Source organism: Octodon degus, unplaced genomic scaffold (assembly GCF_000260255.1).
Source record: "Octodon degus isolate 3935 unplaced genomic scaffold, OctDeg1.0 scaffold00185, whole genome shotgun sequence".
NCBI lineage: Eukaryota > Metazoa > Chordata > Mammalia > Rodentia > Octodontidae > Octodon > Octodon degus.
The window spans coordinates 4,091,462-4,119,405 of NW_004524761.1; the positions used below are offsets into that span (position 1 = coordinate 4,091,462).

General features: G+C 40.6%; 1 protein-coding gene and 1 pseudogene across 11 annotated transcripts in view; one reads left to right on the top strand and one right to left on the bottom strand.

The window, feature by feature from the left end:
* Nucleotides 1-27,944, bottom strand: part of LOC101583855 (protocadherin gamma-C4) — a 155,941-nt gene that overhangs the window by 33,248 nt on the left and 94,749 nt on the right. Inside the window, exon 1 of one of the 11 annotated variants that reach the window (XM_004643862.3) lies at nucleotides 292-2,913. The exons of the other annotated variants lie outside the window; for them this stretch is intronic. Coding sequence (XP_004643919.1) covers nucleotides 292-2,721 — 2,430 coding nt within the window. The 5' untranslated portion in view covers nucleotides 2,722-2,913. Of the gene's footprint in view, nucleotides 1-291; nucleotides 2,914-27,944 lie in introns of those variants that run through there. 11 annotated transcript variants of the gene reach the window in all.
* Nucleotides 12,413-12,820, top strand: LOC101583469 (annotated as a pseudogene).

Below are 27,944 nucleotides of genomic sequence, written 5' to 3' on the forward strand. Positions count from 1 at the left end.
AAAAAAAAAAAAAAAAAAAAAAAAAAAAAAAAGACTGAATAGATATGATGGTGAGTGAGTGCTGAGGGTGTGAATTGGGCCCACAGATAGTCAAGTAACTTCTGCTTGAAATAAGACTACAGAGCACACACTAGCGGGCCACTAAGTGCGATCTAGAAAGGACCAGGTGACACTGTGCACGCATGATCAGAAAAACACCTCTATCATTAAAGAATAGCTCCATACATTCCTGAACAAGGTACAAGCATCAAAAAGCCTTAAACGTTCGAGGAATGAGCTGCTAAGCCTTACCTGTCCAGGAGGGGCGCTCTCTGCACCCAGCACTTGCCTATAGAACACTGGATCGCAGCTCCTTAGCGTGTTCTGCCGGCTGGCCAGTGGGCTGGCTGCGCCAGGTTTCTTCAGCAGCGGGTCGCTGCGGCGCGAGTCCGTGGTGAGGTACACCTGATGGTAAAGGTGCGGTGACAGCAGGCCCCCGCGTACGGCATCCGCGTGCAGAGAGGGCCCAGGTGTTCTGTACAAAGAGCTCACCGGGGCTCGGTATAGGTCCCTGGATTGCTTCCACTTGTAAACTTTGAATATGATCACTCCCAACACTGTGGCTGCGAAGCCCACAGAAACCAGGATTAAAGAAAGTAGTAGATAAAAGGTGAGATTTTTATTTTGCTCCCGGGGATCATTGCCAGAGGGGAACTCGGCCCGGGCTTCTGGAGATTCCTCCGTTACAGATACAGTTAAGGTAGCAGTGGTGGACAGAGATGGCTCTCCATTGTCTGTGATTAAGACCGTGAGGGTCTGCCTGGGTGAATCTGTATCTTGGACTGGTCGAGCAGTGGTGACTTGACCTGTGTGAAGCCCCACGGTGAAAAGGCTGTGGTTGTGAGCTCCCAGGAGGCTATAGGAGAGCCAGGCGTTGTGTCCTGCATCGGCATCCCAACCTACCACCCGCGAGACCACATGACCTACAGCTGTCCCTCGAGGCAGCATCTCCATGGAGGTCTGGCCAGGCCGTGGGTATAGGACCTGAGGGGCATTGTCATTGCGGTCAGTGACAAATATGTTCACACTAATGTTGGTGGCCAGGACCGGGGTGCCCCCGTCACTGACATGAGCTGTTAATTCAAACTCCCTCTGATCCTCATAGTCCAGGGACACTAAAGATGACAAGACTCCACTGTCACGATTTATGGTGAAATAGCGACCTACTAGCCCGGTTTCAGTTCCTGGCTCCAACAGAAAGAAGGAAAGGCGGGCATTCTGTGGGGCATCGGGGTCCCAGACACTTAGGTTTAGTATGGGGACCCCAGGGAGATTATTTTCCTCCACATAAACGTCGTAGGAAGATTGGGATGATTGTGGAGGGTTGTCGTTGATGTCGGACACTTGGACCCTCACTGTGGTAAGGGCTGAGAGAGAAGGCGACCCTGCATCTCGAGCCGTGATGCTGAGGTTGTACTCCGGCACGGTCTCCCGATCTAGGACGGCACTGGTTTTCAAAGTGAAGTAATTCTTGAGGGAAGAAATAAGGGTGAAGGGGAGACCCGGTGGAATTTCACAAGTTACAAGCCCGTTCTCGCCAGCATCCAGATCGGTCACACTGAGAAGAGCGATGACAGTCCCCAGAGGGGCATCCTCGGGGACTGGGCTGTACACGGATGTGACTGTGATTTCCGGAGCATTGTCATTCACGTCTACAACCTCTACCAATACTTTGCAATGTGCTCCTTCGGGATTGGAGCCCTTGTCTTTGGCCTGGATATAAATCTCGTGGAGTTTTGTGTCTTCAAAATCCAGGCGGCCTTTGATTGTCAGCACTCCGGTTACAAGGTCTAAGGCAAAGAGTTCTCGCACGCCAGCGCGGTTGTGGCTGCCGAAGGAATAGACGATTTCTCCGTTGGGGCCTTCATCCAGATCTGTCGCACGAACTTGGGCCACGCGAGTGCCAGGGGGTGCATCCTCCAAGACGCGCGCGCGGTACAAGGACTGGTTGAAGGCGGGAGCATTGTCATTCGCATCTAGCACGGTGATGCGAATAGGCAGGCTGGCGGAGCGTGCCGGGGTTCCTCCGTCCAACGCGGTCAACACCAACTGGAGACTCTGCTCTCGTTCCCGGTCCAGGGGGTGTTCCAGTACCAGCTCTGCGTACTTTGTGCTGTCTTCCCTCGTCTGCACGCGAAGCGCAAAGTACTCGTTGTGGCTCAGCTCGTAGGTTTGTAAAGAGTTGCTTCCCACATCGGGATCGTGCGCGCTCTCGAGCGGAAAGCGCGTCCCTGGCGCCATGGCCTCGCTAATCTCCAATTTCATTTCCCCGGTGGGGAAAGCAGGATTATTGTCGTTGATGTCCTGGATCACCACTTCCGCGCTGAACAGCTCCAGCGGGTTCTCCACCACCAACTCCAGAGTTACAGTGCAGGAGGGCAGGGTCCCGCACAGCTCCTCTCGATCCAGACGATCGTTTACGAACATCTCTCCCGTCTCCCAGTTCACCTCAAAGAACCTACGGCTCGCTCCGGACACCACCCGGAGCCTGCGGGCTGACAGGCTGCCAAGATCCAAATCAAGGTCCGCGACCACATTACCCACAATGAAACCCTTCTCTCTTTCCTCCAGGATCTCATAGTGAATGATGGTGGAAGCCTTGTTCAAGGCACCGAGCAGAAGCAAAACTCCCACCACTCTCCCGGTGCTTACCAGTCCGCTCCTCCAGGCCTCTGGGACCATCTCACACAAAAGCAGCTCCTCTTTGCGGGGTCCAGATCGTCCCGGTGATTTCGCTGAGAAACTTTCAGCGGGTTAGCGCTTGGGCGCTGCGCGCGGAGTCGGACATGGCTCTCCGGGTGCCTCTGATTTGCTCGCAAGCTGTTCAGTCTCTGCCTCATCCCGGGGCGCCGAAAGGGGACGGGCCGGGGCCAGATCTCCAGCGTCTTCATTGGCCGACAGCGGCACACAGAGCCCCAGCCAATAACTGCACGAAGAATGCGCTAGCGCCCGATTTCCCAGCTGGACCCCGGCTAGCGCCAGGAACTTCACTTTTCCTTTGGCTCTCTGCCCGAGTTTCCGGTCAAAGAGCCCGCCACGATCACACTGAGAAACCCACCTCAGCCTGGAAGGCAAGTGTGGGGCGCTGAAGCTGGCTGTTTGACAGTCTCCAAGCCATATTAAGGCCCCTGAAACACTTAAATCACTTTCTTCGATCACGAGCAGGGGGACCAAACTAAACCAAAGAGGACACAACGGCCTGTGTCAAAACGCCAACAAATCAGGACAGCAAGTACCCAGTCACTACTCGTAAGGAGGAATTAGTATGATGTGGATCACTTCAGTTTTACGAGCTGGGAGTGTAGCTCCTTGGTAGGAGCTCTAGCCCAGTGGTCACGAGGCCCCTGGGTTCGACCGCCCCCCTCCCCCCATTCAATTTTATCTGCCACTTCCTCAGCTGAGCAAATCGGTAGGCGCTATTGTCTGTTCGCTTAATCCTATCTTTAAATTTTTTTTTTGAAAAGAGAATTTAGCTTTTGTTTCTTTTAAAACTGGCTATCTTTGTTCAGTTTTCATTTAAGAAACCGAGAGCACTGTGAAAATTTCTTTCCTTCCAATTTGTAAGAACATAAACTCTCGAATGATTTCCTTTATATGACCGACTCTTTTTTGAAATCTTAGGTTTGTATTCAAGAAGTTAAATTATTAATAAAGAATAAAATTCCCTCCTCCTTCACTGAAAAAAGAGGAAAATGATTTCCATAACAGCAACAAAGCTACAGCAACTCCACAGAGAAATATAAAGCCATTATCATAAGAAGCCTTGGTTTTTCTGCATTAAGGACTGTAATCATCAATCAAATGGCAATGGTTAGAATAACGAATAAGAGTAAAGTATGAACGTCTGGCATAGTGGCACATGGATGTAATCCCAGCACAGGCAGGGGAGGCTGAGGCAGGAGGATCGCAGCAAGTTGGAGGTCAGCCTGGGCTACACAGTGAAATGCTGCCTCAAACAAACAAACAAACAAACAAATAACAGCAGCAGCAACAACAACAAAGCTAACAAAGAAAAGTATGAAATGAATTGAGGTGTATGTTTTAGACAAGAAACTAACCTCTAAATGTTCCCGGATCCCTTTTCTAGTAAATGAATAAGTTAGGTAAAGTGCCTGATGCAGAATAAGCCTCAATTAATGATGCAAACCATCCCATTAGATACCAGGCATAAAATTTTAGCACCTCATGCTCTTTCTGTATTGTTGTCTTGGATGTCACACTGTATATAGAGCAAGGTAGTACTCCCCCCCACCGCCGCTTTTTTTAAATTTTTATTTTGAAATGAGGTCTCATGATGTTGTCCAGGCTGGCCTTCAACTTTCTGCGATCCTCCTGCTTCAAGCTCCTGAATGCTGGGATTACACATGTGCACCACCATGCCTGGCCTATATATAGTACTTTCTCAGATGAATTTTAAACATAGGCAGAAAGGAAGGCTGATAGGTAGCAGGAAAGTGAATATACGGGACAAAAAGTTGTATGTAACCACTCTCTCCATGTCCTTAACACTTTAGTTCACCTTTTTAAATCTTCAGTTTTAAATGCTTAAGTGGACATTTGGCCAGACTACCAAGAAGACTGCAATAGGATGCAGTACATTCGAATTTAGAATATAGAGTACAGGTCCTGTCACTTGCTACTCAGGATGTCAGAACCAATGGCAAAGGCATTGGGAACTTCTTTTTTGGAACGGGGGATTGAACTCAGGCCCTTGCGCTTGCTGGGCAAGCATTTATTCTACTGAGCTATCTCCCTGGCTCCTACAATCTGGTTTTTGAAAACCAACTTTTAAAAATTTATATAGCCCTCTCACTAATAATAAAGCCCACAGTTTTTGTAAGTCCACTTATGAACTAGCGGGAGCCTCTGGGATTCGCTCTCAACAGTGGCTAAGGTGAGATTTCTAAAATTTGAATTGGATCACATGACTCTCCAGCTCTTCCTCAGTACCATACCCTGTGTGGGGAATAAAATGCCAAGCCCTTTGCTGGTCACCCAAGGTTTCTGGCCTTCTTCCTTTCTCTCCGACATTTCACTGCTTTCAGCGTAGCTTCCTGCCAACCAAGCCCTGTGGGCCTCCCCACAGGCGATTTCTCTCCTGGAAAAGCTGCTTTCTCCTCTTTCTCTTTGTCTTGCTAATCTCAAAGATCTCATTTTAAATACCATTTCCTTATAGAGGTCTTCTATTAGGTCTCAGTTAAAAGAAGGATCTTTTGTTATATTTTCTGAGTATCTTATTATTTTTTTCTTAATTGAATTTAGCAAAATTTAAGATTTTTGTTGTGGTACTGGAGGCCAAACCCTGGGCCTGTGCATGAAGCTACATCTCTAGCCCTCATTTGTATTTTAAATTTTGAGGAAGGATCTCACTAAGTCACCAAATTGCTCAACCCAAGGTGGGCTCACACTTGCCATTCTCCTGCCTCAGACTTCTCAAGTGCTGGAATGATAAATATGTGCTGCCACACCTGGTTACAATTTAAGATTTTGGAATTATTTTTGCTTAAGCACAATTTCTGTTCCCACATCCACACCACATCCACACACACACACACACACACACACACACACACACACACACTGGGGGATGGAGACCATGTCATCAAGATGTTGCCTTGTGTCTTCATTAGGCACTGAGGACTGTGCTTAGGACCTTGCTCATGTTGAGCATGCCCTGGGTCCCAAAGCTTATTGATGCTAACTGAATAGTAACCGCAACATAAATTAAACACTGTGTACTCACTTGTGTGTATCCATTCTCCTTGGGAGTAAACACTTTTGGGAGACATATTCACTGTTTGTTTTTGATCCTGGGGCTTGAGCCCTGAGCCTCCCATATGTTGCTACACAAGGGCTCTTAACTCTAAGCTACACACTTAACCTCCCAACATTTTATTTTTAACTTTTCTTTTTTTTTTTAATCATTTGTAAAAAGAGATTAGTAACAGTATTCACTGATATAACCACAGGCATCTCAATCATTTTAACAATGTATAGCATCTTTATATATACCATATGGTCCACCTATTCAATTTAACGATATTTTACTAAATTTATACACTCATGTAAACAACCCTCCAAGTCTATACTCCAGTTTTAGAATACTCCCATTCCCCCTAAAATTCCCTCCTCCTGCTCTTCTCATTAGACTCAGGCAACCACTAATACACTCTCCAGTTTTGTTTTTCCTTCTGTTCTTTCACAGGGCTGGGGACTGAACCTCGGGCTCGGGCTCGATGTATGCTAGGCAAGCACTCTACTACAGCACCACTCCTCAGTCCTATGGTTTTGCCCTTTATAGAAATTTTATTACGAAAGTATTATAGACACCATTGCACTGCACTGAGCTCCACAGAGGCTGGCGCTGGGTGACTGTGTGCCTCAGTGAGGAACAGATACGAAACATGGGCAAAAGGAGAGCTTATGAAGCCTAGAGGAAAATGTCCTCATTCATTCTTTGTGCAAATTTACCAAGAGAATACAAGAAGCAGCACTTAGAGGCTTAAGTCAACTCAGAGCTTTCTGAGAAGTACTTAGAGAGGTAAGACCACAGCTGTTAAGGAGAAAGGAAAATTTGAAAACAAACAAAAGTAGAGAAGGCCCATTACAGATAAAAATCTACTTCCCTCCTAAAAGGGAAACCAAACTGAAATTCAAGGGTCTCAATGTACCAACAGGCCTTCTTTGGCCTCTTTTTGGGGGTTCTGAGTATCACCCCCAAATCAGTGAAGAACACCCTGGCCTTTCCATTGGCGATGTCTCAAAGAAACCAGAAGACATGTGGAATAGAGGCTGCATGTGACAAGCAGCTTTATAAAATGAAAGCTGCTAAGATGAAGGAAAAACATGACAAAGATATATCTACATGCTGAGCTATAGCCTGATGCAGGAAGAAAAAAGTCAAGGCTGAGAACAGCAAGAAAACAAAGGACAAGGAAGAGGAAGAATAGGATGAATAAGATGGTTCTTTTTTTTTTTTTCACTGTATTCGGTACAGTCTCACTATGCATCTTGGACTCATAGTGATCCTCCTCCTGTTTTCAGCCTCCTCAGTGCTAGGGTTGCAGGCGCGGGCCACCACACCCCTGGACTCAGTGGCCAGTTCAGCGCACCCAGGGGTGGGGCTGGCACCCCATGTGGACCCTGGGATAGAACCCACCCTGAATCCGGATTCCTGCAGTGTTTAATCTGCTGAACTATCTCACTGGCCCAGGTGGTTCACTTCTAAATTATTTCTTTTCTTTTATCCCCACCTCCCCAACCCCACACCCACATACCACTGACTCTTTTTAAAGAAAATACTTGAAATGCAAAGCCCTGCAAAATTTGCTCTTAAATTGTGCAGTGATTTTTGTATAGTTAACACAATACTAAGTATATCTTTCCATAACATTGTCCGAATAGTGTTTTCAGAAACCACTAACTTGCTTGGGACAACATGGAAGTATAAAGCAGGTTCTACTTAGTGCATAGCAAAAATTGGTTTAATAAGGGGATGGTAGTTTCCATCTTCAGTTGTCTCCAATGTGGCCCATATGAAATAACTGTTTTGCTAACTTAATACTACTTTGTACCTGCAAAGAAAACTGCAGTTGTTCTGTTGGCATTCTGAAGGCTTCTGGATAAGAATACTTTTTTATTAGAGAAAAGAGAATTAAAATATGTGGTCTTCCATGCATGGCTTATTTAGCTTAGCTCAAATACAGCTCTTTTTTTTTTTTTTTTGTATTTTAGGGGAGGGTCTACAGGGTGTTCAGGGTAAGGGACTCATAGTGATCTGCCTGTGTACAGCCTCCCAAGAGCTGGGATTACAGGCGTGCGCCACCACACCCAGTCTCAATTGCTGTCGCTAGCCCTGGGCTAGCATGGCAGGCCCAGGGATCAAACTGCTGGTCCCTGCACCTGCTTGCAGGTGCTTTAATCCACTGAGCTATTTGGCTGGCCTTTCAAATCTAGCATTTTTTTCGGTACTGGGGATTGAACTCAGGACACTGCGTTTGCCAGGCAAGTGCTTATTCTACTCCCCGGCCCCCAAACCCAGCTTTTGATGACTCTCTCAAATCTGTTCCTTCTCCAGATTTCCTCATCTAGTAATAGGCGCTCCTTGTCCAGTCTGGAATTAACATCTTCTGCATGCAATTCATTACGTACATCCAATATAAACCCATTCTAATTTGCTACTCTGGGCCGGGGAGATAGCTCAATAGATTAAGTGCTTGCCTGGCAAGCGCAGGATACTGAGTTCAATCCCTAGTACTGAAAAAACAAAACAAAAAGAAATACCCTCTCCTAATTTGCTACTTCTAAATTATATTGTGAAACAATGTATCACTTGCTCTGTCTACTGCTACCATACGAATCAAAAGCCACATTAAAAAAAGTGATAGCTTCCTCTGTGGTATTCTTACTTCCTTTTTGCTTTCCCTAAAATTCACTTCACACGGAGAGATCTAAAGTTTCTTTCAAAAGTGTACATTAGAGTATATGTCCTCCTTGCTACACATAGTGCTTGGCATTAGGACTGGCTACATGATTTGAGGGGCTAGTGCAGAATAAAAATAGGGGGCTTCATGTGAAAAGGTTATTAAGAATTTCAGGATGGTAACAGCAGAATATGAACCCAAGGACAGGTGTCCTGCAAGCTGGGATGCCTCCTAGGCATAGAGCTCAGATGTGTATGAATGGTACAGGTCACCTGCCCATGAAGCTGGCCCTGCCTGGTGCTCTTAAGAAACTCAATAAATATTATCTGATATTGTTTTTAATATCAATTGTTAAGCTACTTAATATTTTCCCAGACCATCAGTAATAGACAAAATCCTATTCAAAATGCTTTATTTATTATTTTATTTTTCAAAATGCTTTAAAAATACTATAATCATGAGACTATATATTCCTTTAAAAGTCTTTCTTTCTTTTTTTTTTTTTTTTTTTTTTTTTTTTTTTTTTTTTTTTTTTTTTTGGCCGAACTGGGGATTGAACTCAGGCGCTTGCGCTTGCCAGGGAAGCACTTATTCCACTGAGCCATCTCCCCGGCCCCTAAAAGTCTTAACTATCATCTAGTAATGTTTTAATTCTAATTTGTCTATTTGAGCAGGATCCTAATGTAAGATCATTTTAAGACATTATGATTTTTTTTTTTGAGACAGTTTTTTTTTTTTTTTTTTTTTTTGAGACTTGCTACGCAGTTCAGGCTAGACTAGAGCTCGCAGCAATCCTCCTGCCTCAGGCTCCCAAGCAAGTGCGGAGACTATAGGCAAAGTCCACCACATGTGACGAGACATTATTTTAGGATAAATGGAGTATAAGTGTATACCTTTTTTTTTTTTTTTTTTTTTGGTGGTGCCAGGGATCAAACTCAGGACCTTGTACTTGCCAGGCAAGCACTTATTCTACTGAGCTACCTCCCCGGCCCCTGGAGTGTAAGTGTATAACCTTGTTGTCAGCATCTATCCCAACTTAGGTGGGAGAGTCATGGATTTGGTGAAAAGTCTGAATAGCTGAGGTCTAATGTTTACTTGACATGTACCTCAATATTTTCCATACTTTGAAAAGATGATATGTCAGTCTTAAGCACAAGTTTTATAAGATTTCCATCCTATCCTTAGAATAAGAAGAAATTATTTCATGAAAATATTTCAGGACAACCAACAGTGATTTCAGAGGACAAAAGCTTATATAAGAAAAAGAGACACTTATACTTTATTCCATTTGAATGGCATTTTCTCCTGGTCTTCATCACACTAGTAACCTCTCATTTACATCACAAAGCTTTAATGTGTCAGGAACTACCTGTGAAACAGTTATTAAATTTTCCCACCAAAGGGGCCAGGGAGATGGCTCAGTAGGATAAGTGCTTGACTGGCAAATGCAAGGATGTGAGTTCAATCCCCGGTTCTGCCAAAAAAAAAAATTTCCCACAGGAAATCTTCCAAGAGGCCTAAATTCTCCTTGAGAGATAGAATTTGTTTTAATCTTGCTCCAGCTTGCTGCAAATACTTTTTTTTTTTTTTTTGGGCAGAACCAGGAATTGAACTCAGGCCCTTGCACTTGCCAGGGAAGTGCTTATTCCACTGAGCCATCTCCCCAGCCCCTGCAAATACATTTCTATCTAAGTAATTATTAGTTCTCATCAAGTGGGTAACCTTGTTTACTTTATTTTTTCTTCAATTATTATTGTAATTATTTTTTTTGAGGAATTGGGGATTGAACTCAGGCCCTTGAGCATTTATTCCACTCAACCATCTCCCTGGCCTCCCTTCTTTTTGTAAATGAAGCAATTCAGTTCATTATATGCTGATAACTTTGAATAAGAAGAGTACCTTTTTGTTGATTAAAATCCTTTGGCATTCTAGAAGTTTAGTGCATGATAAAGATGTTATCTCATATCACTGGACAAAGATAAAGTTGATATTTTTGTTTTTGCATTTAGTACAGGGTCTACAGGGTCTCACTATACAGATTGGACTCAGAGTGGTCCTCCTGTTTTCAGCCTCCCAAGCACTGGGATTACAGGCCTGTGCCACCATGCCCAGTTTCAGTCACTGGCTCAGTGCATCTCGGGGTGGGGCCTGAATGGCAGGCCAGAGATGGAACCCTGGTCCCTGGCCTGCCTAAGCAGGCGCTTTAATCTGCTGAGCTATCTGGCTGACCCTTGATAGATTTATTTTATTTATTTATGTTTGTATTTTAGGGAACGGTCTACAGGGTGTTCAGGATCTCACTACTAGATTGGACTCATAGTGATCTGCCTGTTTACAGCCTCCAATTGCCCCAATCTCAATTGCCTAATCTTAAATGCCATCTCAGCAAGCCCTGGGGGCGGGGCTGGCACTGCAGGCCAGGGATTGAACCCCAGCCCCTGAGCCTGCTTGCAGGTACTTTAATCCACTGAGCTATTTAGCTGCCCCTTGATAGTTTTAAATAAATGGTATTGGTTAGCCATTTGGAAAACATAAGACAAAATTATGTCCATACCTCAGCACATACAGGAATAAATTTTACACAGATTAAAAATATACTGGAACCTAAAAACCTAAGAAATCTATGTAAATATAAAAGCTAAAACAAAAAACCCAATATTAAATGAAAGCAGTGATGACCATTTCTATACACTAGGTGTGAGGAAATGTTTCCTACCTCTGACTCAAAAATTATATGGAATACAGGAAAAGACTGACTCATCTCATCACACAAAAGCAAAAAGCCGGTTGAGTGGCCCCTGCCTGTAACTCCAGCTCCTCCGAAGGTGAATCAGGATGATCAGAAATTCTAGGGCATCTTGGGAAATGTAGCAAGACTCTGTCTCAAACTAAAACATAAAACAGGGGACCGGGGAGATGGCTCAGTGAAATAAGTGCTTCCCTGGCAAGCGCAAGGGCCTGAGTTCAATCCCTGGTTCCGCAAAAACAAAACATAAAACTGGCCAGGGATATAGCTCAGTGGTAGAGCCCTGGCCTAGCATGTGTTCAATTCTCAGTATAAACAGAATAAGATAAAATAAAATAACCACCAGGGTCTATCCTCATGAAATTACTGAAAGTCACTGGCAAAGACAAAAATTTAGAATAGGGAAAATTATTAAATATTAAGTAATAGGATGACAAATATTAAATATAAGAGAACAAAAATGTGACAATCTGTAGATTTCTAAACAGGAAGAATATAAGGCAGAAAAGAAGGAAAACATCTTTAAAGCATTGAAAAAAATTCAGTTTATTAAAAATGAAGAGTAAATCAGGTATGGTGCACAGGTCTGTGACACCAATGTTCAAGAGGCTGATACAGGAGGGTCACTGTGAGACCAAGGCCAGTCCAGTTACATTGTGAGTTCAAGGCCAGCCTGAACTACATATACAGCAAGGCCCTACCAAACAATAGTGCCAGGTGTGGTGGTACTTGCCTGTGATCCAAGTACTTGGGGAGGCTGAGGCAGAAGGAATGCCATGAGTTTGAGGCCAGCCTGGGCTACAGAGTGAGTTCAAGGACAGCCTGAACTACATAGGTAGATCCACCATGATGAGAGGAAAGAAATAGTGAAGATGAATGTGGTGATACATGTGTAACTCCAGCACTCTTAGAGGCTGAGGTAGGACAACTACAAGTTCAAGTCAGTCTGCATACCTTAGCAATTTAGTCTCAAAAAAGAAAATAAAATTGGGCTGGCTAGGGACGTAGCTTTGGGCTCAATTCCTAGTATTGCAATAACAATAAATATAATAGCTAATTATTATATAAAGATTTTTCACTATAAGAATGTAAGTATGTGAAATAATATGTATATATGTTAAATAGCTTGTTCTGTGCTACAATGTGTATTTATCAAAACATCATGTTGAAGTGCGCTCTTCCTTTCCAACTTGGGCCCAGCAGAATGGCTCCTGCAAAGAAGGGTGGCGAGAAGAAGGGCCATTCTGCCATCAACAAGGTGGTGACCCAAGAGTACACAATCAACATTCACAAGCGCATCCACGGAGTGGGCTTCAAGAGGTGCGCCCCTCAGGCACTTAAGGAGATCGGGAAGTTTGCCATGAAGGAAATGGGGACTCCAGATGTGCACATTGACACCAGGCTCAACAAAGCTGTCTGGGCCAAAGGAATAAGGAATGTTCCATAGCGTATCTGAGTGCAGTTGTCCAGGAAATGGAATGAGGATGAAGATTCACCAAACAAGCTGTATACCTTGGTAACCTATGTACCTGTTACCACGTTCAAAAATCTCTAGACAGTGAATGTGGATGAGAACTAACTTGGAAATAAAGTTACAGAACTGCCAAAAAAAAAACCCCAAAAAACAAAAAAACCCATCATGTTGAACACCATAAATGTATATGATGTTTGCTTCTCAAGAAATTTTCAGGGGCCGGGGAGATGGCTCAGTGGAATAAGTGCTTCCCTGGCAAGCGCAAGCGCCTGAGTTCAATCCCCAGTTCGGCCAAAAAAAAAAAAAAAAAAAAAAAAAGAAAGAAATTTACATACATCTATACACAGAAATTAGTGACAGAAATGGTAAAAATGTAGGTTAAATGTTAGAGGTTTTTCAGTTTTTACTTTCTTTGAAATATAATTGATTATTTAATGCATCAACAACAACACACTGTACAACTTATATTTAGAAGCAAAATGTATGCCTACAGTAGCACCAAACCCAGGAGGAAATGGTAACACACTGTGATGAGGTGCTATCACCTCAAGTGAAGAGCTACGATAGTACGTGAAGGTGGATGATGACGAGCTAAAGGTGCAGACTGTAAAAAACCCTAGAGAAACCACTCACAAACTAAAGAGAATATCCAGTGACTAATACCAGGGACAGAATAAATACTACAGTGTGCTCAACCTAGAGGAACACAGGTAAAAGATGAAGGAGGAATAAACAGGAGAAGAGAAAATAAAAGGCAAGACAGCTAAGACAACCCCAATCATGTCAATATTATATTAAATGTAAGTAGTCTATATTATAGTTAAAAGTTTATTATTTTCAAACTGAATAAAAACTTGACTCAACTATATCCTAGTTATTGAAAGTTCATTTCATATACAAAGAGGGAAAACGATATATCATACAAAAACTAAGTATCACAAAGCTAGGGCATTGGGGTATGGCAGTGCACGCATGCCTGTAATCCCAGCACTGATGCAAGGGGATCAAGGCCAATCTGGCCTACACAAGGGAGTTCAAAGCCAGCCTAAACTACATAGGCCTTGCCTCAAAAAAACAACAAAAAAGAAAGCTAGGAGGGCCAGCAAGATAGCTCAGTGGACAAAGCGCCTGCTTAGGCAAGTGTAAGGACTGGGATTTGATCCCCTGCACCACATCCTCCACTCCAACCAAGAGCACTCAGCCAGTGAACAAGTCTAGGCATGGTGGCACATGCCTGTAATCCCAGCATTGGAGAGGCTAAAAACAGATGATCATTACAAGTCAGAGTGAGTATCCAGACCCTGAATCAAATCAATCAATCTTTAAAAAGAAAGAAAATAGGAAACTCTACAAACACTTGGACATAAAACTACACAATGCCAAGTAATTAATGGGTCAAAAAGAAAGTCTCAAAGAAACATTCAAAATACATCGAATTAAATGAAATTTAAGATAAAACATATCAAAATATGTGGTATGTATTGTGTACAGATACAAATTCTCTGTGATGAATGTCATCACTATGTCTATCTACCAATAAAATCTGATTAAGAAAAAAAAAAAAAACTAAAGCAATCCTGAGAGGGAAATACGTATTAAAGACAAGAGGAAAAGTCCTTAAAGTTAAAAAAAAAAAGCCTATGTTTGTAACTGAAGAAATAGAAAAGAGCAAAATCAACACAAAGCAAGAAGAAGGAAGAAAATATAATAGCAGAAATCAATGAAATTGAATTGCAAGATATATACTCAAGAGGAGTTAAAATAGAAGTTCATGCAAAGATTTATAGCAGTCTTTCACTGTGACATTTTTATAATAGTTAAAAGCTGGAAACAATCTACATGCGCATCAATGGATACACACATAAGTGAAGTGTGGACTATGCCCACCACGGGACATTACTGGCAATAAAGGGAATAAGGTACTGATACATGGCATAGCATGGATGAACTTCAAAATTATGCCAAAAGAAAATAAATACTATATTATATGATTATATCTATGAAATTTCTAGAAAAGTATAAATTATAAAGGTAGGAAGCAAATCAGAGATTGCCTATGCACAGGAGTGGAAACTAACTTAAAATAGTGATGAAGTAATCCTTTGGAATTAATGGAAATGCTCTGAAGCTGGATGGGGGCTGCCCAACTGCTTTAATTCTCTAAGATGTTAAAAAAAATCTTTTTTTTAAGTTACTAAATCTAGGGCCAATCACATAGCTCGGCAGATTAAAGTGCCTACAAGCAGGTGCAGGGGCCCGGGGCTCGATGGTATGGCAGCATGCACCTGTGATCCCAGCTCTTGGGAGGCTGTAAACAGGCAGATCACTACAATTCGGGTCTAGTTATGAGACCCTGAACACCCTGTAGACCCTTCCGAAAAAAAAAATTTACTAAATCTGCACCTGCTTAGACAAGCTTAGGCAGGTGCAAGGGACCACGGTTCAATCCCCAGCACCACATGCCACACCCACCTTGCCCTCAGCCACCCCCCAAAAATTTACTAAATCTTATCTAATTGTATTCTTAGTTTGATAAATAAATTAGCTCTCAATAAAGCTATTTAAAAATTAAATTGAAATGACAAAAAATAACAGGGAAAATAGTGACAAAATAGTGACAACAGCACAAAATTCTGGTACTTTTAAAACAAATTAAATTGGTAAATCAGTTAACTGAGAAAGTCTAGTAAGGCTGATAAGCTGGGCCGGGGAGATGGCTCAGTGGAATAAGTGCTTCCCTGGCAAGTGCAAGAGCCTGAGTTCAATTCCCGGTTCAGCAAAAAAAAAAAAAAAAAATTAAAATAAAATAAAGTTAGGATTAATGTTGCGGGGCCAGGGAGATGGCTCAATGGAATAAGTGCCTGCCTGGCAAGTGCAGGGACCTGAGTTCAATCCCCGGTTCTGCCAAAACAAAAAACCAAAAAAAACCCCCACATTATTTAAAAAAAAAAAAAAAAAGACAACATCTAGAATGAAATAGCACTACAGGCCTTACAGACATTAAAAGGAAAAAAATAGAATATTGTTAACAACTGTATTCACAAAAATAACAATTTATAGATTAAATGGGCTAATTGCTCAAAAAGCAAAAAGTACCTAAATTTACTCAATATGAACTGGATCACCTATGAGATAGCTTCATGGACAGTAGAGAACTCAACTCATAGTTGTGTGTGTGGGTGTGTGCACGCGCGCGCGCACGCAGTGGGTACAGAGAATTGAACTCAGGACCTGGAGCTTTCCAGACAGGTGCTGAACCTTTGAACTATACCCCTGGTCCCATGAATTCATAGCTTTAACACTACTTATATACATGATTTCCAGAAAATAAAAGCTAATGCTTTCTAATTTATTTATAAACTTAGTATTACCTTGATACCAAACCCAGAAAAAAGACAGCACAAAAAGGAAATCTATAAGACCAATATTGCTTATGAATATCCCTACAAAAATTCTTCACAAAAATAAACAGAATTCAGAAAGATGTAAAAAAGAATTATACATCCTGAACCGAGGATGTAAAGATGGTTCAATATTTGAAAATTTAGCAGCGTAACGCACCATATCAACAAGATAAGGAAGAAAAATCATATGACTATGTATACTGATATGTCAGAAGCATCTTATAAAATTCAATACCCATTAATGATTTTAAAAATCTGAGAAATCTAAGAATAAGATCTCCCCCAATTTAAGCAGCAACCAAACACACACACAATTAACATTATACTTTTCAACAAAAGATTCACTTTTCTCCCTAAGGTTAAGAACAAGGGAAAGGGCTGGTGAGATGGCACAGTGGTCTAAAGCACCTACTTGGAACAAACTTAGCAAAACACATGGACCGCGGTTCAATCCCCCAGTACCACATGCCAGCCAGCCCCGCCCCCTGGTGGGCTGAGCTGGCCACACACACACACAAATAAATAAAATAAATAAATTAAAAAAAAAAAAAAGAACAAGGGAAAGTTTTGGTTCTTGCTATTCTTATTCAACATAGTACTGGAAGTTCTTGCTGATTCAAAAAGACAAACAAATCAGGTTCTAAAGAAAAGATAAAACTGTCGAATTTGCAGATGACTTGTTATCCTACATAAGACAACCTCAAGGAAGCTACAGGAAAATTTTAAGAACTAATAAGTAATTTCACCAAGGTCACAGAATACTAGATTAACATGTAAAAATTAATTATATTTCTTCTTTCTTTTCTTTTTTGCGAAACCGGGGATTGAACTTAGGCACTTGCGTTTGCCAGGGAAGCGCTTATTCCACTGAGCCATCTCCCTGGCCCCAAATCAACTATATTTCTATAAATTAACAATGAACATGTGAAAATTAAAATTGAAGCCTACCAATTAGAATTGCTCAAAAAAGGCGAGGGAGATAGCTCAGTAGAATCAGTGCTTGCCTGGCAAGCACCAGCTCCTGAGTTCAGTCCCTGGTAGGACAAAGAAAAGAAAAAAATTAGAATTGCTCAAAAAATCAAATACTTAGGTATAACAGAATTTTCCCAGAACTTGTGGGCTGAGATCTACAAAATATTGGTGAAAGAAAGAAATGAAAGATGAATTAAGCAGAAAGATAGATATCCAACATGAATGGTTTGGAAGACTTAATGAAGATGTCAATTCTCTCCATTTCGATCTCTAGGTTTAACATGATTCCTACCAAAATATGAGCAAAATTATTTAGGTAAATATTGACAGTCTTATTCTAAAATTTACATATAAAGGTCCTAGAATAGCTAAAAAATTAAGTAAGAATTACTGCATCTAAATTTAAGACTCATAGTAGAGCTATAATGATCAAGACATTGTGATATTGGCAGAGAAATAGATACAATTCAAGGAAATAGAATAGAAAACGCAGGAACAGACCCATCTCAGTAAGGTCAGATGATTTTTATTTTTTGTTTTGTTTTGTTTTTTTCTTTGCAGTATTGGGGATTGAACTCAGGACCTTGCACTTGCCAGGCAAGTGCTTATTCTACTGAGCTATCTCCCCAGTCATAATAATTTGTTGGCTTACATAGATGGGTACCCAAACATAAATTTCATGATTAAGTTCACTCCAGGACATAATTACATTACCAAGAACCTGATTTATTATTATTTTTCTCTCCTTCCCTGACCCCATCCTGGTGCTGTTGATTAAACTTTAGGCCACACATGCTTCCAAGGACACGACCACCTGACACACACCCCTACCATCCTTCCCCAACATGCTTGGCTTAATTGCCAAGGCTGGCCTTAAATTTGTAATCCTTCTGTCTCAGCCTCCCAAGTAGCTGGGATTGCCAGTGTGTCCACTTAGGGAGTGACTTCATCATGGTTATGTCTCCAGGGCTCTACTATTCCTGGGGCTGAAGGTGACTTACAGGTTAGGGCAATGACTGAAGATTTCCAGGTGTGCTCCAGAGGGCCTAGAACAGGACAATTAAGTGTCCCTCAAAATCTTGTAAATATCTTAGCTACTCTTATCTTGGGATCTGCAGTAACGAAGTTAGAAGAAATAGGTTAGATACAATTTGGGGACTGAAAAGCCTTGCCTATGTGTGCTCCTCAGTTGATTAACATGCTCATTGCAGAGCTGAGCAGGAATCTAAATCAAAATTCCAGCTTATAAGGAGGGACACAAAGTGGAGGCAGAGACAGCAAGCCTCATCCTGCTTTTGGTTATCCGCTGTGCACTTGCAGGCCCCAAAGAAGTCAGTGCTTGTTAGCAAATGGAGCCTCTCATTCTATTCTAGGACAGCTCAGTTCCTGACCCTACGTCTGTGTGGCATCTTAGCTGTTAGAAAACATTAATGTTCAGGAAAGAATTTCTGCTCTCCTACTGACCATTCCCATTTTTGTGATCAGCACTGTACCAGCACCCTCCACCAACACTACATGTGAAATCAGGTATTTGTGAATCTGATGTCTATTTCTTTTTTCTTAACTTTTGGACACAATCCCACACTTAACCACCATATTCCCTGCATTGCCCCCATTCCTCCCCCAGGCACCCCCCCCCGCTTGTCACCTCTGTGGCCCGTCCTTCAAACTGAGTGTATATTGTGGGGGCGGACCCCTGGGTGAGGGGCAGCCCTACATGGACCCCCTGTACCTGACAGACCCCAATATCTCACCCTACCACACCCACACCAATGGTGCCCTCCATCAGGTGCCTCTCAATGCAGCCAAGCCATGTGAGTCCATTTTAAAAGCTTGAAATTTGAGTAAGGCCTATAGATTGTAGCAGTATAGATGTCTTGGTTTTGATTTTGTGGTACAATGACATAAAATAATATAATGGGAGAACTTAGACATCTGGAGTCTACATTATTTTTGTAATTTCTGAAGGGCTATTATGATTTTAGAATAAAAAGTTTCAAAAAAGTGTATGCACTTAATGATAAATATATGAAACAAAAACCAGTAGAAGTGAAGGAGAAAGACATTCATATTAGTAGTTAAAGATTTCAACTTGGGCCGGGGAGATGGCTCAGTGGAATAAGTGCTTCCCTCGCAAGCGCAAGGGTCTGAGTCCAACCCCCGGTTCTGCCAAAAAAAAAAAAAGATTTCAACTCTGCTCTGCCAGTGACTGATAGAACAAGTAGACAAAGAATCAATAAAATAAAAAAGGCCCGAACACCACTATCAACTTAACTTTTTAACAACTACAACCAATAGAAGACAATTAACAGCAGATTGTGGGGGATTTTTTTGGGGAGAAGGGTGGAGACAGGATCTTGATAGGTAGTACAAGCAGTCCTTGAACTCACTATGTAGCCTAGGTTGCTTCTGGCCCCTCGAGATCTGTCCTCTTCCTCATTAGCCTCCTGTGTGCTGGGATTACAGGTGTGCATCATCATGCCTGGCAGCAGAATAGTTTTCAAGTCTATTCACCATGATAACCACATTTTCTTTTTTTTCTTTCTTTCTTTTTCTTTCTTTTTTTTTTTTGTGGAACCAGGGATTGAACTCAGGCCCTTGCGCTTACCAGGAAAGTGCTTATTCCACTGAGCCATCTCCCTGGCCCCCACATTTTCTACCTTATAAATTTTTAAAAATTATTTATTTATTTAGGTGTGTGTGTGGTCAGCTCAGCCCACCACGGGGCAGGGCTGGCTGGCATGTGGTGCTGGGGGATTGAACTGCGGTCCCTGTGCTTTACTAAGCTTGTTCTAAGTAGGTGCTTTAGACCACTGAGCCATCTCACCAGCCCCTACCTTATAAACTTTTTAACAAATTTAAAAGAATACCAGTAGGTGTCATATAGTATATATTTTTGGATCATAATAAATTTAGATTATAAATTATTAAAATATAAAAATGTTAAAAATATATTTGGATAGGGCTGAGGAGATAACTCAGCAGTCTAAGTGCCTGCTTTGTAAGTGCAAGAACCCAGGTTTGATCCCCAGTACCACATGCTGTGCTGGCCTGGAATTCTGGGCCTGTCATGCCAGCCATAGAAACCAGGCATGGTAATACATGCCTGTAATCTCAGTGCTGGGGAGGCTGAGATAGGAGAATCACTATGAGTCAGCTGTGTAGTGAGACCCTGTACCAAATAAATGAATAAATAAAAGATTTAAAAGAATATATATTTGGATAATTTTCACAAATTTGAAAATTAACACACTTTTTTTTTTCTTCTGAGACAGGGTCTCACTATGTAGTTCAGGCTGGCCTCAAACTCATGGTGATCCTGTAGCTTGAACCTCCTAAATGCTGGGATTACAGGAATTCATCACCATACCTGGCTTCACCTACTTTTAAATAATCCATAGGTCAAAAAAGAAATTATGGGCCAGCCAAATAGCTCAGTGGATTAAAGCGCCTGCAAGCAGGTGCAGGGGCTGGGAATTCGATAACCAGGCCTACCATGATGGCCCTGCTGCTGGGATGTGCTGAGATGGCAATTGAGACTGGGCATGGTGATGCGTGTCTGTAATCCCAGCTCTCGGGAGGCTGTAAAGAGTCACATCACTACGAGTCCGATCTGGTAGTGAGACCCTGAACGCTCTGTAGACCCTTCCCTAAAAATAAAAATTAAAAAATTGCAAGGTGTGTCAGAAAAACTGAATTATGATGGAAATATAACATACAAAATTAGTTGCAGATGGCTAAAATTCAGAGTAAAAGTTGTTTATTTACATGTTTTATATTAGAAAACAAGAAAGCTAAAAAATTAGTACTATCCTAGAACCCAAAGTAGTTAGAAATAAAAGGTTGGGCATGTAGGTCAGGGGTATAGGGCTTGCCTACAATGCAAAAGGCCCTGGGTTTAATCCCTATTATTATTATTATTATTATTATTATTATTATTATTATTATTGGGGTGTATGGTATGGGGGATTGAACTCAGGACCCTGCACTTGCCAGGCAAGCACTTATTCTACTGAGCTATCTCCCCAGCCCCTCCTATTATTGATAAAAGAAGTCTGATGAATAAATTAAAAACAGCCAACAAACAATAGAGAGAAATCAATGAAATTAAAAGGTGCTTTTTTTTTTTTTCAGTACCAGAGATTGAACTTAGGACCTTGCACTTGCTAGACAAGCATTTATTCTACTGAGCTATCTCCTGGGCCCAATAGCTGTTACTTAATAAAAGAAAGAAATTATAAGAAAGGTAAATCAACTAGGCTAGGGTATATGGGGCTCAGTGGTAAAGTACTTGTCTAATACACACAGAGCCCTGAGTTTGATTCCTAGTACTGAATGGAAAAACAGAAAGAAACAAAAGAAAAAATAAAATAAACCCCAGTAGTCTTTTTTTTTTTTTTTTTGGTGTGGTAGAACTGGAGATTGAACTCAGACCCTTTTGCTTGTCAGGGAAGTGCTTATTCCACTGAGCCATCTCCCTGGCTCCCCAGCAGTCTTCATAGACACACATGCAAAATATTAATATAACAAATCCAGTAATACAAAAGGTCCAACATACTATGATAATGGAGGGTGAATCCAAATGATGCAAGACTGTGTAATTAACCATATCAAGGGCCAATGAGATAGCTTGGCAGTCTGAGCACCTGCTGGGCAAGTGCCAGGACCCAGGTTTGATCTCCAGTGCCACATGCTATGGCAGCCCCGCGCTGAGCAGACCACTGAAACCGGGCGTGGTGGTACACACCTGTAATCCCAGTGCAGAGGAGGCTGAATCAGGAGGATTATTAGGAGTCTCAGCAAGCTGCGTAGTGAGACCCTGTACCAAATAAATAAATAAATAAATAAATAAATAAATAAATAAATAAGATTTTAAAAATTAACCATATCAATAGAGTGAAATAGAAAGGTGATATGAGCATTTTAACAGATATACAAAAGTATTAGACAAAATTTAACACTTATTCATTATAAAAATTCTCAATAAACTAAAAATAGTGGAAATTCCTTAACCTTTAAACAGTATCTGTAGAAAATTAATGATGAAAAATTGAACGCTTTTCTCAAGCAAAAATTAGAAACAAGGCAAGGAAGCCCACTTTCACTATTTTTTTTTTACTTTCACTATTTTTGAAAACAAAGCACAAAACTCTGGCATGGTGGCTCACACCTGTAACCCCAGCACTCCTGAGGCAGGAGGGTCACCATGAGTTTCTGAGGCCACCCTGGGCTACATAAGCAAGCTGAAGGCCAGCCTGAATGACAGAATGAGGCCCCATCTCAAAAAGAAAATGAAACCAAACAAAAAACTTATTCAACTTTGTCCTGAAAGTCCTAAGTCCTAGCTAATCAACAGGGGAGAAAAAAAGATGGGAAAGAAATAACAGAAAACATGGTGGGCAGATGTGTGGGTGCACACCTGTAGTCCCTGCACTTGGGAGGCTCAGGCAAGCAGACCACCAGAAGTTTGAAGCCAGTCTGGGCTACACAGTGTGTTTAAGGGAAACCTGAACTACACAGACCCTGTCTCAAAACACCAAAAGTGAAACCAAACCAAAACAAAAATCTCATGAAGACATGTTTGTTTATGTAGTAAGTCCTAAGAAGACTAGTAATAAAGGTACTAGAACTAATCAGGCCATTTATGGAGGGCTCTTGATGCAAGGTCAGTACCAAAAAATCAATTATATTTCTATAAATTAACAATGAACAATCATAAAATGAAACATCTACAGTGCAATATAGAATAACAGAAAGCGTTAAATAATAAGCAATATGTTTATCCAAAAAATGAAGATGTATAAACTGAAAACAAGATCTCACTAAGATAAAGAATACTTAAATAAGTGAAGAGCTATACCATGTTCATTGACTGGAAAATTCAAAATTGATAATACCAAAATTGAAGGTATAGCTTCAGTGTAACCCTAATCAATATCCAGAAATCTTTTCTTTTGTAAGGAAAATGACAAGAGGATACCAAAAATTACATGAAAATTATGGACCCTAGAGTAGTAACAAACAATGGGGAATATGTAGTTAAGAGAACTTATACTACCTGATTAGAAGATTTTATTACCAACATTACAGTAATGAAGACAATGTGTGTGAGTGTGTGTGTATGTGTGTGTGTGTGTGTACAGAGAGCCCAGATAAAGACCCACATATGTATGCATATTTAAATGATTTTCATGAAATTACAGCTATTTAATGAGAAAAGTAAATGCAATTTACTTTTCTCAGCAAATTGCATAAAAGGGTCAACTAAATACTCCTTTTGAAAAATATGGATCTTCATTCTTAGTCCATACTATATAGAAATATTAACTCAAACTGAATCACAGGTCACAATATAAATATTAAACCATACAACTTCTAGAAGGAAATACAATATAAAAATGTCTTCATTAGGCCAAGGTGTCTTCAACAGAACACAAGAAACACCAAGAATAAGGTGCTAGGGGTGCAGCCCAGGAGTACAGCACTTTCCTACCATGTATGAAGACCTAAGTTCAATTCTGAACACTGAAAAAAGTATACATTAAAAAAAAAGGAAGGGCCAGGGAGATAGCTAGGTGGAATAAGTGTTTGCCAGGCAAACGTCAGGTCCTGAGTTCGATCCCTGGTAACACACACACACACACACACGCGCGCGCAAATAAATTGAGCTTTATAAGAATAACTTCTCCTTTTTCAAATACTATTAAGAAAATGAAAAAACAACACATGGTCAGGAATAAAATATTCACAAAGTATATACGTGACAAAGAACTCATAATCAGAATAAATTTTGTAAAAACTCACATAGCTCAGTTTGAAAAGATAATCAACTAACCTGAAAATGAACACAAAGATTTAAGTAGCCAATTCAAGAAAATAATATATTGGTTATTCAGTAACCAACAAATGCATGAGAAAATATGAAATATCTTTAGTCAACAAGAAATCCAAGTCGAAACCATGATGGGAGAAGCTCTTATTCCACTGAGCCATCTCCCCAGCCCTTCTACATTAATTTTGAAAGAGGTTTTTTCACCTTATATGAATATGGATTAGAAGTTGTTTTTTTTTTAAGACAAATTTCTTCACTGCTTTCTCTTCTTGATTTGATGATATGTGTGAATAAATCTGCTGTCACTCAGTGGACTTTTTTTTTAATTGTTTTTTATTTATTTGAGAGAGAGAGAGAGAGAGAGAGAGAGAGAAAGAGAGAGAGTGTGTGTGTGTGTGTGTGTGGTGTGTGTGTGTGGCCAGCTCGGCCCACCAGGGGGCGGGGCTGGCTGGCATGTGGTGCTGGGGGATTGAACCGCGGTCCCTGATGCTTTGCTAAGCTTGTTCTAAGTAGGTGCTTTAGACCACTGAGCCATCTCTCCAGTCCTGGACTTTTCTTAAAATGGGATGTTTTTTTTTTTTTTTTTTTTTTTTTTTTTTTTTTCTAACATCTATTAGTGTTTTGTTCTTGTGCTGAATTTCTGGGATTTTGATTACTAGACATCTATGTGTAGATTTATTTTAGCTGATGATACTTGGAGCTCTATATGCTTCATTTGTCTACTTGTCATATTTCTCCCTATGCTTGGGAAATTTTCTGCTGGTCTTCAAATTCTGTATGAGCTCTTTGTATGTCATTTGCGTTGACTCCTTCTTCATTGGCACGCATTAGCCTTAGGTTGTACCCCTTTGTGTCAATTTATACCCACTGAATTATTGTCTCCTGATTGCTTCTTATTTTATGAGATCTGTCCATGATATGCGTCTCAAATCTTCTAAAGATTAAAGTGAAGTTATTATATATTTTCAGAAGAAATCCTTTGAAATTAAGTTGTATCACTTTCAATATATCATGTTAAGTACCTATGACATCAGTATACATTTTCTTTCTTTTTTTTTTTTAAACAAATACTTTATTTATTTATTTTGTGTGTGTGTGGCCAGTTCAGCCCACCAGGGTGTGGGGCTGGCTGGCATGTGGTGCTGGGGGATTGAACCGTGGTCCCTGTGTTTTGCTTAGCTTAGCTTGTTCTAAGTAGGTGCTTTAGACCACTGAGCCATCTCACCAGCCCCCACATTTTATTTCATAATATTAACCTTGATTAGCCTGCTTTATTTATGTCTGCAGGGTTTTTTCCTCTGTGAAAATAAATGTAGGGCATACACAGTGAAAAAAAAAAAAAAGAAAGAAACCATGATGGGAGAGCACTACATAGACACTAGAATGACTAACATGTAAAACATTAATAATAGGAAGCATTGGTGAAAATATGAAGCCAGTGGAAATTTTCTTTTCTTTCTTTCTTTTTCTCTTTTTTTTTTTTTTTTTTTTTTTTTTTTTTGCAGTACTGGGGATTGAACTCAGGACCTTGTTCTTGCCAAACAAGAACTTATTCTACGGAGCTATCTCCTCAGCCCCGGAAATTTTCATACATTGCCAATAGGAATATAAAATGATTGGGCGTGATGGCACATGACTGTCATCCCAGTACGTGGGCAGCTGAGGCAGGAGGATCACTGTAAGTTTGAGGCTCTCTGGGCTACCTAGTGAATGCAAAGCCAGCCTGAACTGCAGAGCAAGACCCTGTCTCAAAAAGGGGATGTGTATAAAATTACATTAATGCTCTAAAATTAATTTTTGTTTCTTTTTTTTTTGTGTGGAACTGGGGATTGAACTCAGGCCCTTACGCTTGCCAGGGAAACGCTTATTCCACTGAGCCATCTCCCCGGCCCATCAGCTTGAGTTTTTTTGTTGTGTGGTTTTGTTCTTTTGCGTTGTGCTGCAGGTTGAGCACAACGTGACCAATGTTCCCAGTTCTTTTATTTTTTATTTTGAGACAAAGTCTCACTCAATTGCTAAGCTACCCAGACAGAGACTGAGTTTGTGATTCTCCTGCCTCAGCCTTCCAGGGTGCAATCATAGGATAACAGGTATGCACTACCACAGCCAGCTTGCAATTCTGCTCATAGGCATTTAAGAGAAACAAAACATATGTCCCCAAAAGCATTTGTATATGATTGTTCATATCACCCTAATTCAAAATAAACTATGAACTCAAGTGCAGAGCAACTGGAAAGACATTGGGTTATTTCCATATAATGCGATACTGCTCAGCAATCAAAAGGAGCAGGCTGTTGCACTTGTAACAACATGGATGAATTTCAAAAATAATTTGAGCAAAAGAACATAGACAGGGACTAGGGATTTGGCTCAGCAGCAGAATACTTGCCTAACAGTCTGGAAGTCCTGGGTATGATCCTTGGCACCAAAAACAAAAAATAAACCTCTCCAAAAAACAATTCAGAAATATATATCTATATCTACATCTATATATCCTATATCTATATCTATATCTATATCTATCTGTATTTTCAAAATAGGATAGATATACAGCTACTTTCTCTTAATTAAATGAGAAGAAAGATTTGTACCAATAGTGTTCGGACAAGATATCATGCCTGTATCATGCTATGAATAACAAGTATGAGGACAACAACATGTAATGTATTAATTATTGTAAGTGTCCTACTAACCTATTTTGAAACTATCTCATTGCTATAGTTTGAAACTATCTCATTCTGAATAAAATTAATTTAAAAAAACAATTCTACAAAAAATACAGTAAAATAAAAAAAGACCAAAAACAAACAAGGCAAAAAAAAAAAAGTGGACAGAAAGCATATGTTATAGGATTCCATTTGGATGAAATTCTGAAAGAGGCAAAACTAATTTATAGTGACATCTCAGTCATTGCTTGGAGCTAGGGATGTGGGAAATCAATTGTTAAAAGGGATGGAGAAATATTTGAAGGTTATAAAAATGTGCTGTATTTTGATGATAGTGGAAGCTACACAGATGAAAATATCAGCATTTATTGGCTATATAATTTTAAATGGTAAGTTTAATGCATATAAGCTATATCTCAATAAAGTCAATACATTTTAAAAGACAAAGAGTTAAGTGCATGAGGCAGTCATCACATTTATAGTAATATTTATGTGGGCCAGGTGCTGTGGTGCACACCCATTATCCCAACTACTCAGGAGGCCTAGGTAAGGGGGTGCAGGTTGGAGACCAGCCAGGACAACTTATCAAGATATTATCTCAAAATAAAATAATAACAAGTGCTGTGTGCACCTCAATAGGTGAAGAAAATCATTTGACAAAATTTAACACTTAATTCTTCATAAAAACACTCAACAAGAGATTGTGGCTTCCCTTACATTTCCCCGCTGGCTTTCTCTTCTACTCTAAGGCAGTTTCCAAGTAGAGAAAGAGGTCCACATGACTAGGAATTAAGGTAGAACAACAGCTAAAGCCAGCAGGAAACCGAGGCCCTCATTCCGGCAACCCACGAAAAACAGGATTTTGCCCATAACTATGTGAGCACATTTAGGAGTGTATCCTTCCTCAACCCTTAAAACACAACATCTGAGTGACACTTTAATTGTGAGAGAAACAATTTCCAGGAGAGGCAGCCAGAAAGACCATGCCCAGATTCCTGACCCACGAAACTTATGAAATAATAAATGTTCCTTTTAAGCCTCTAGGTTTTGGGATAGTTTATTATAGAGCCAGGAATAACTCATATCCTACCAAAAGTGTATAGATTAAACACAACAATGAGATATCATAAGACCACAAGCTAAGAGCATTATATCAAATAAAACACTGTTAGTCTTTAAAAGTGCCACTTTCATGTAAACAAAATAAGACTGAGGGCAAGCTTTAAATTAAAGTAGACTAAAAGGGGCTGGGGAGATGGCTCAGTGGAATAAGCGCTTCCCTGGCTAGCGCAGGGGCCAGAGTTCAATCCTTGGTTCTGCCAATAAAATAAAATAAAATAAAATAAAATAAAATAAAATAAAATAAAATAAAATAAAATAAAATGGAC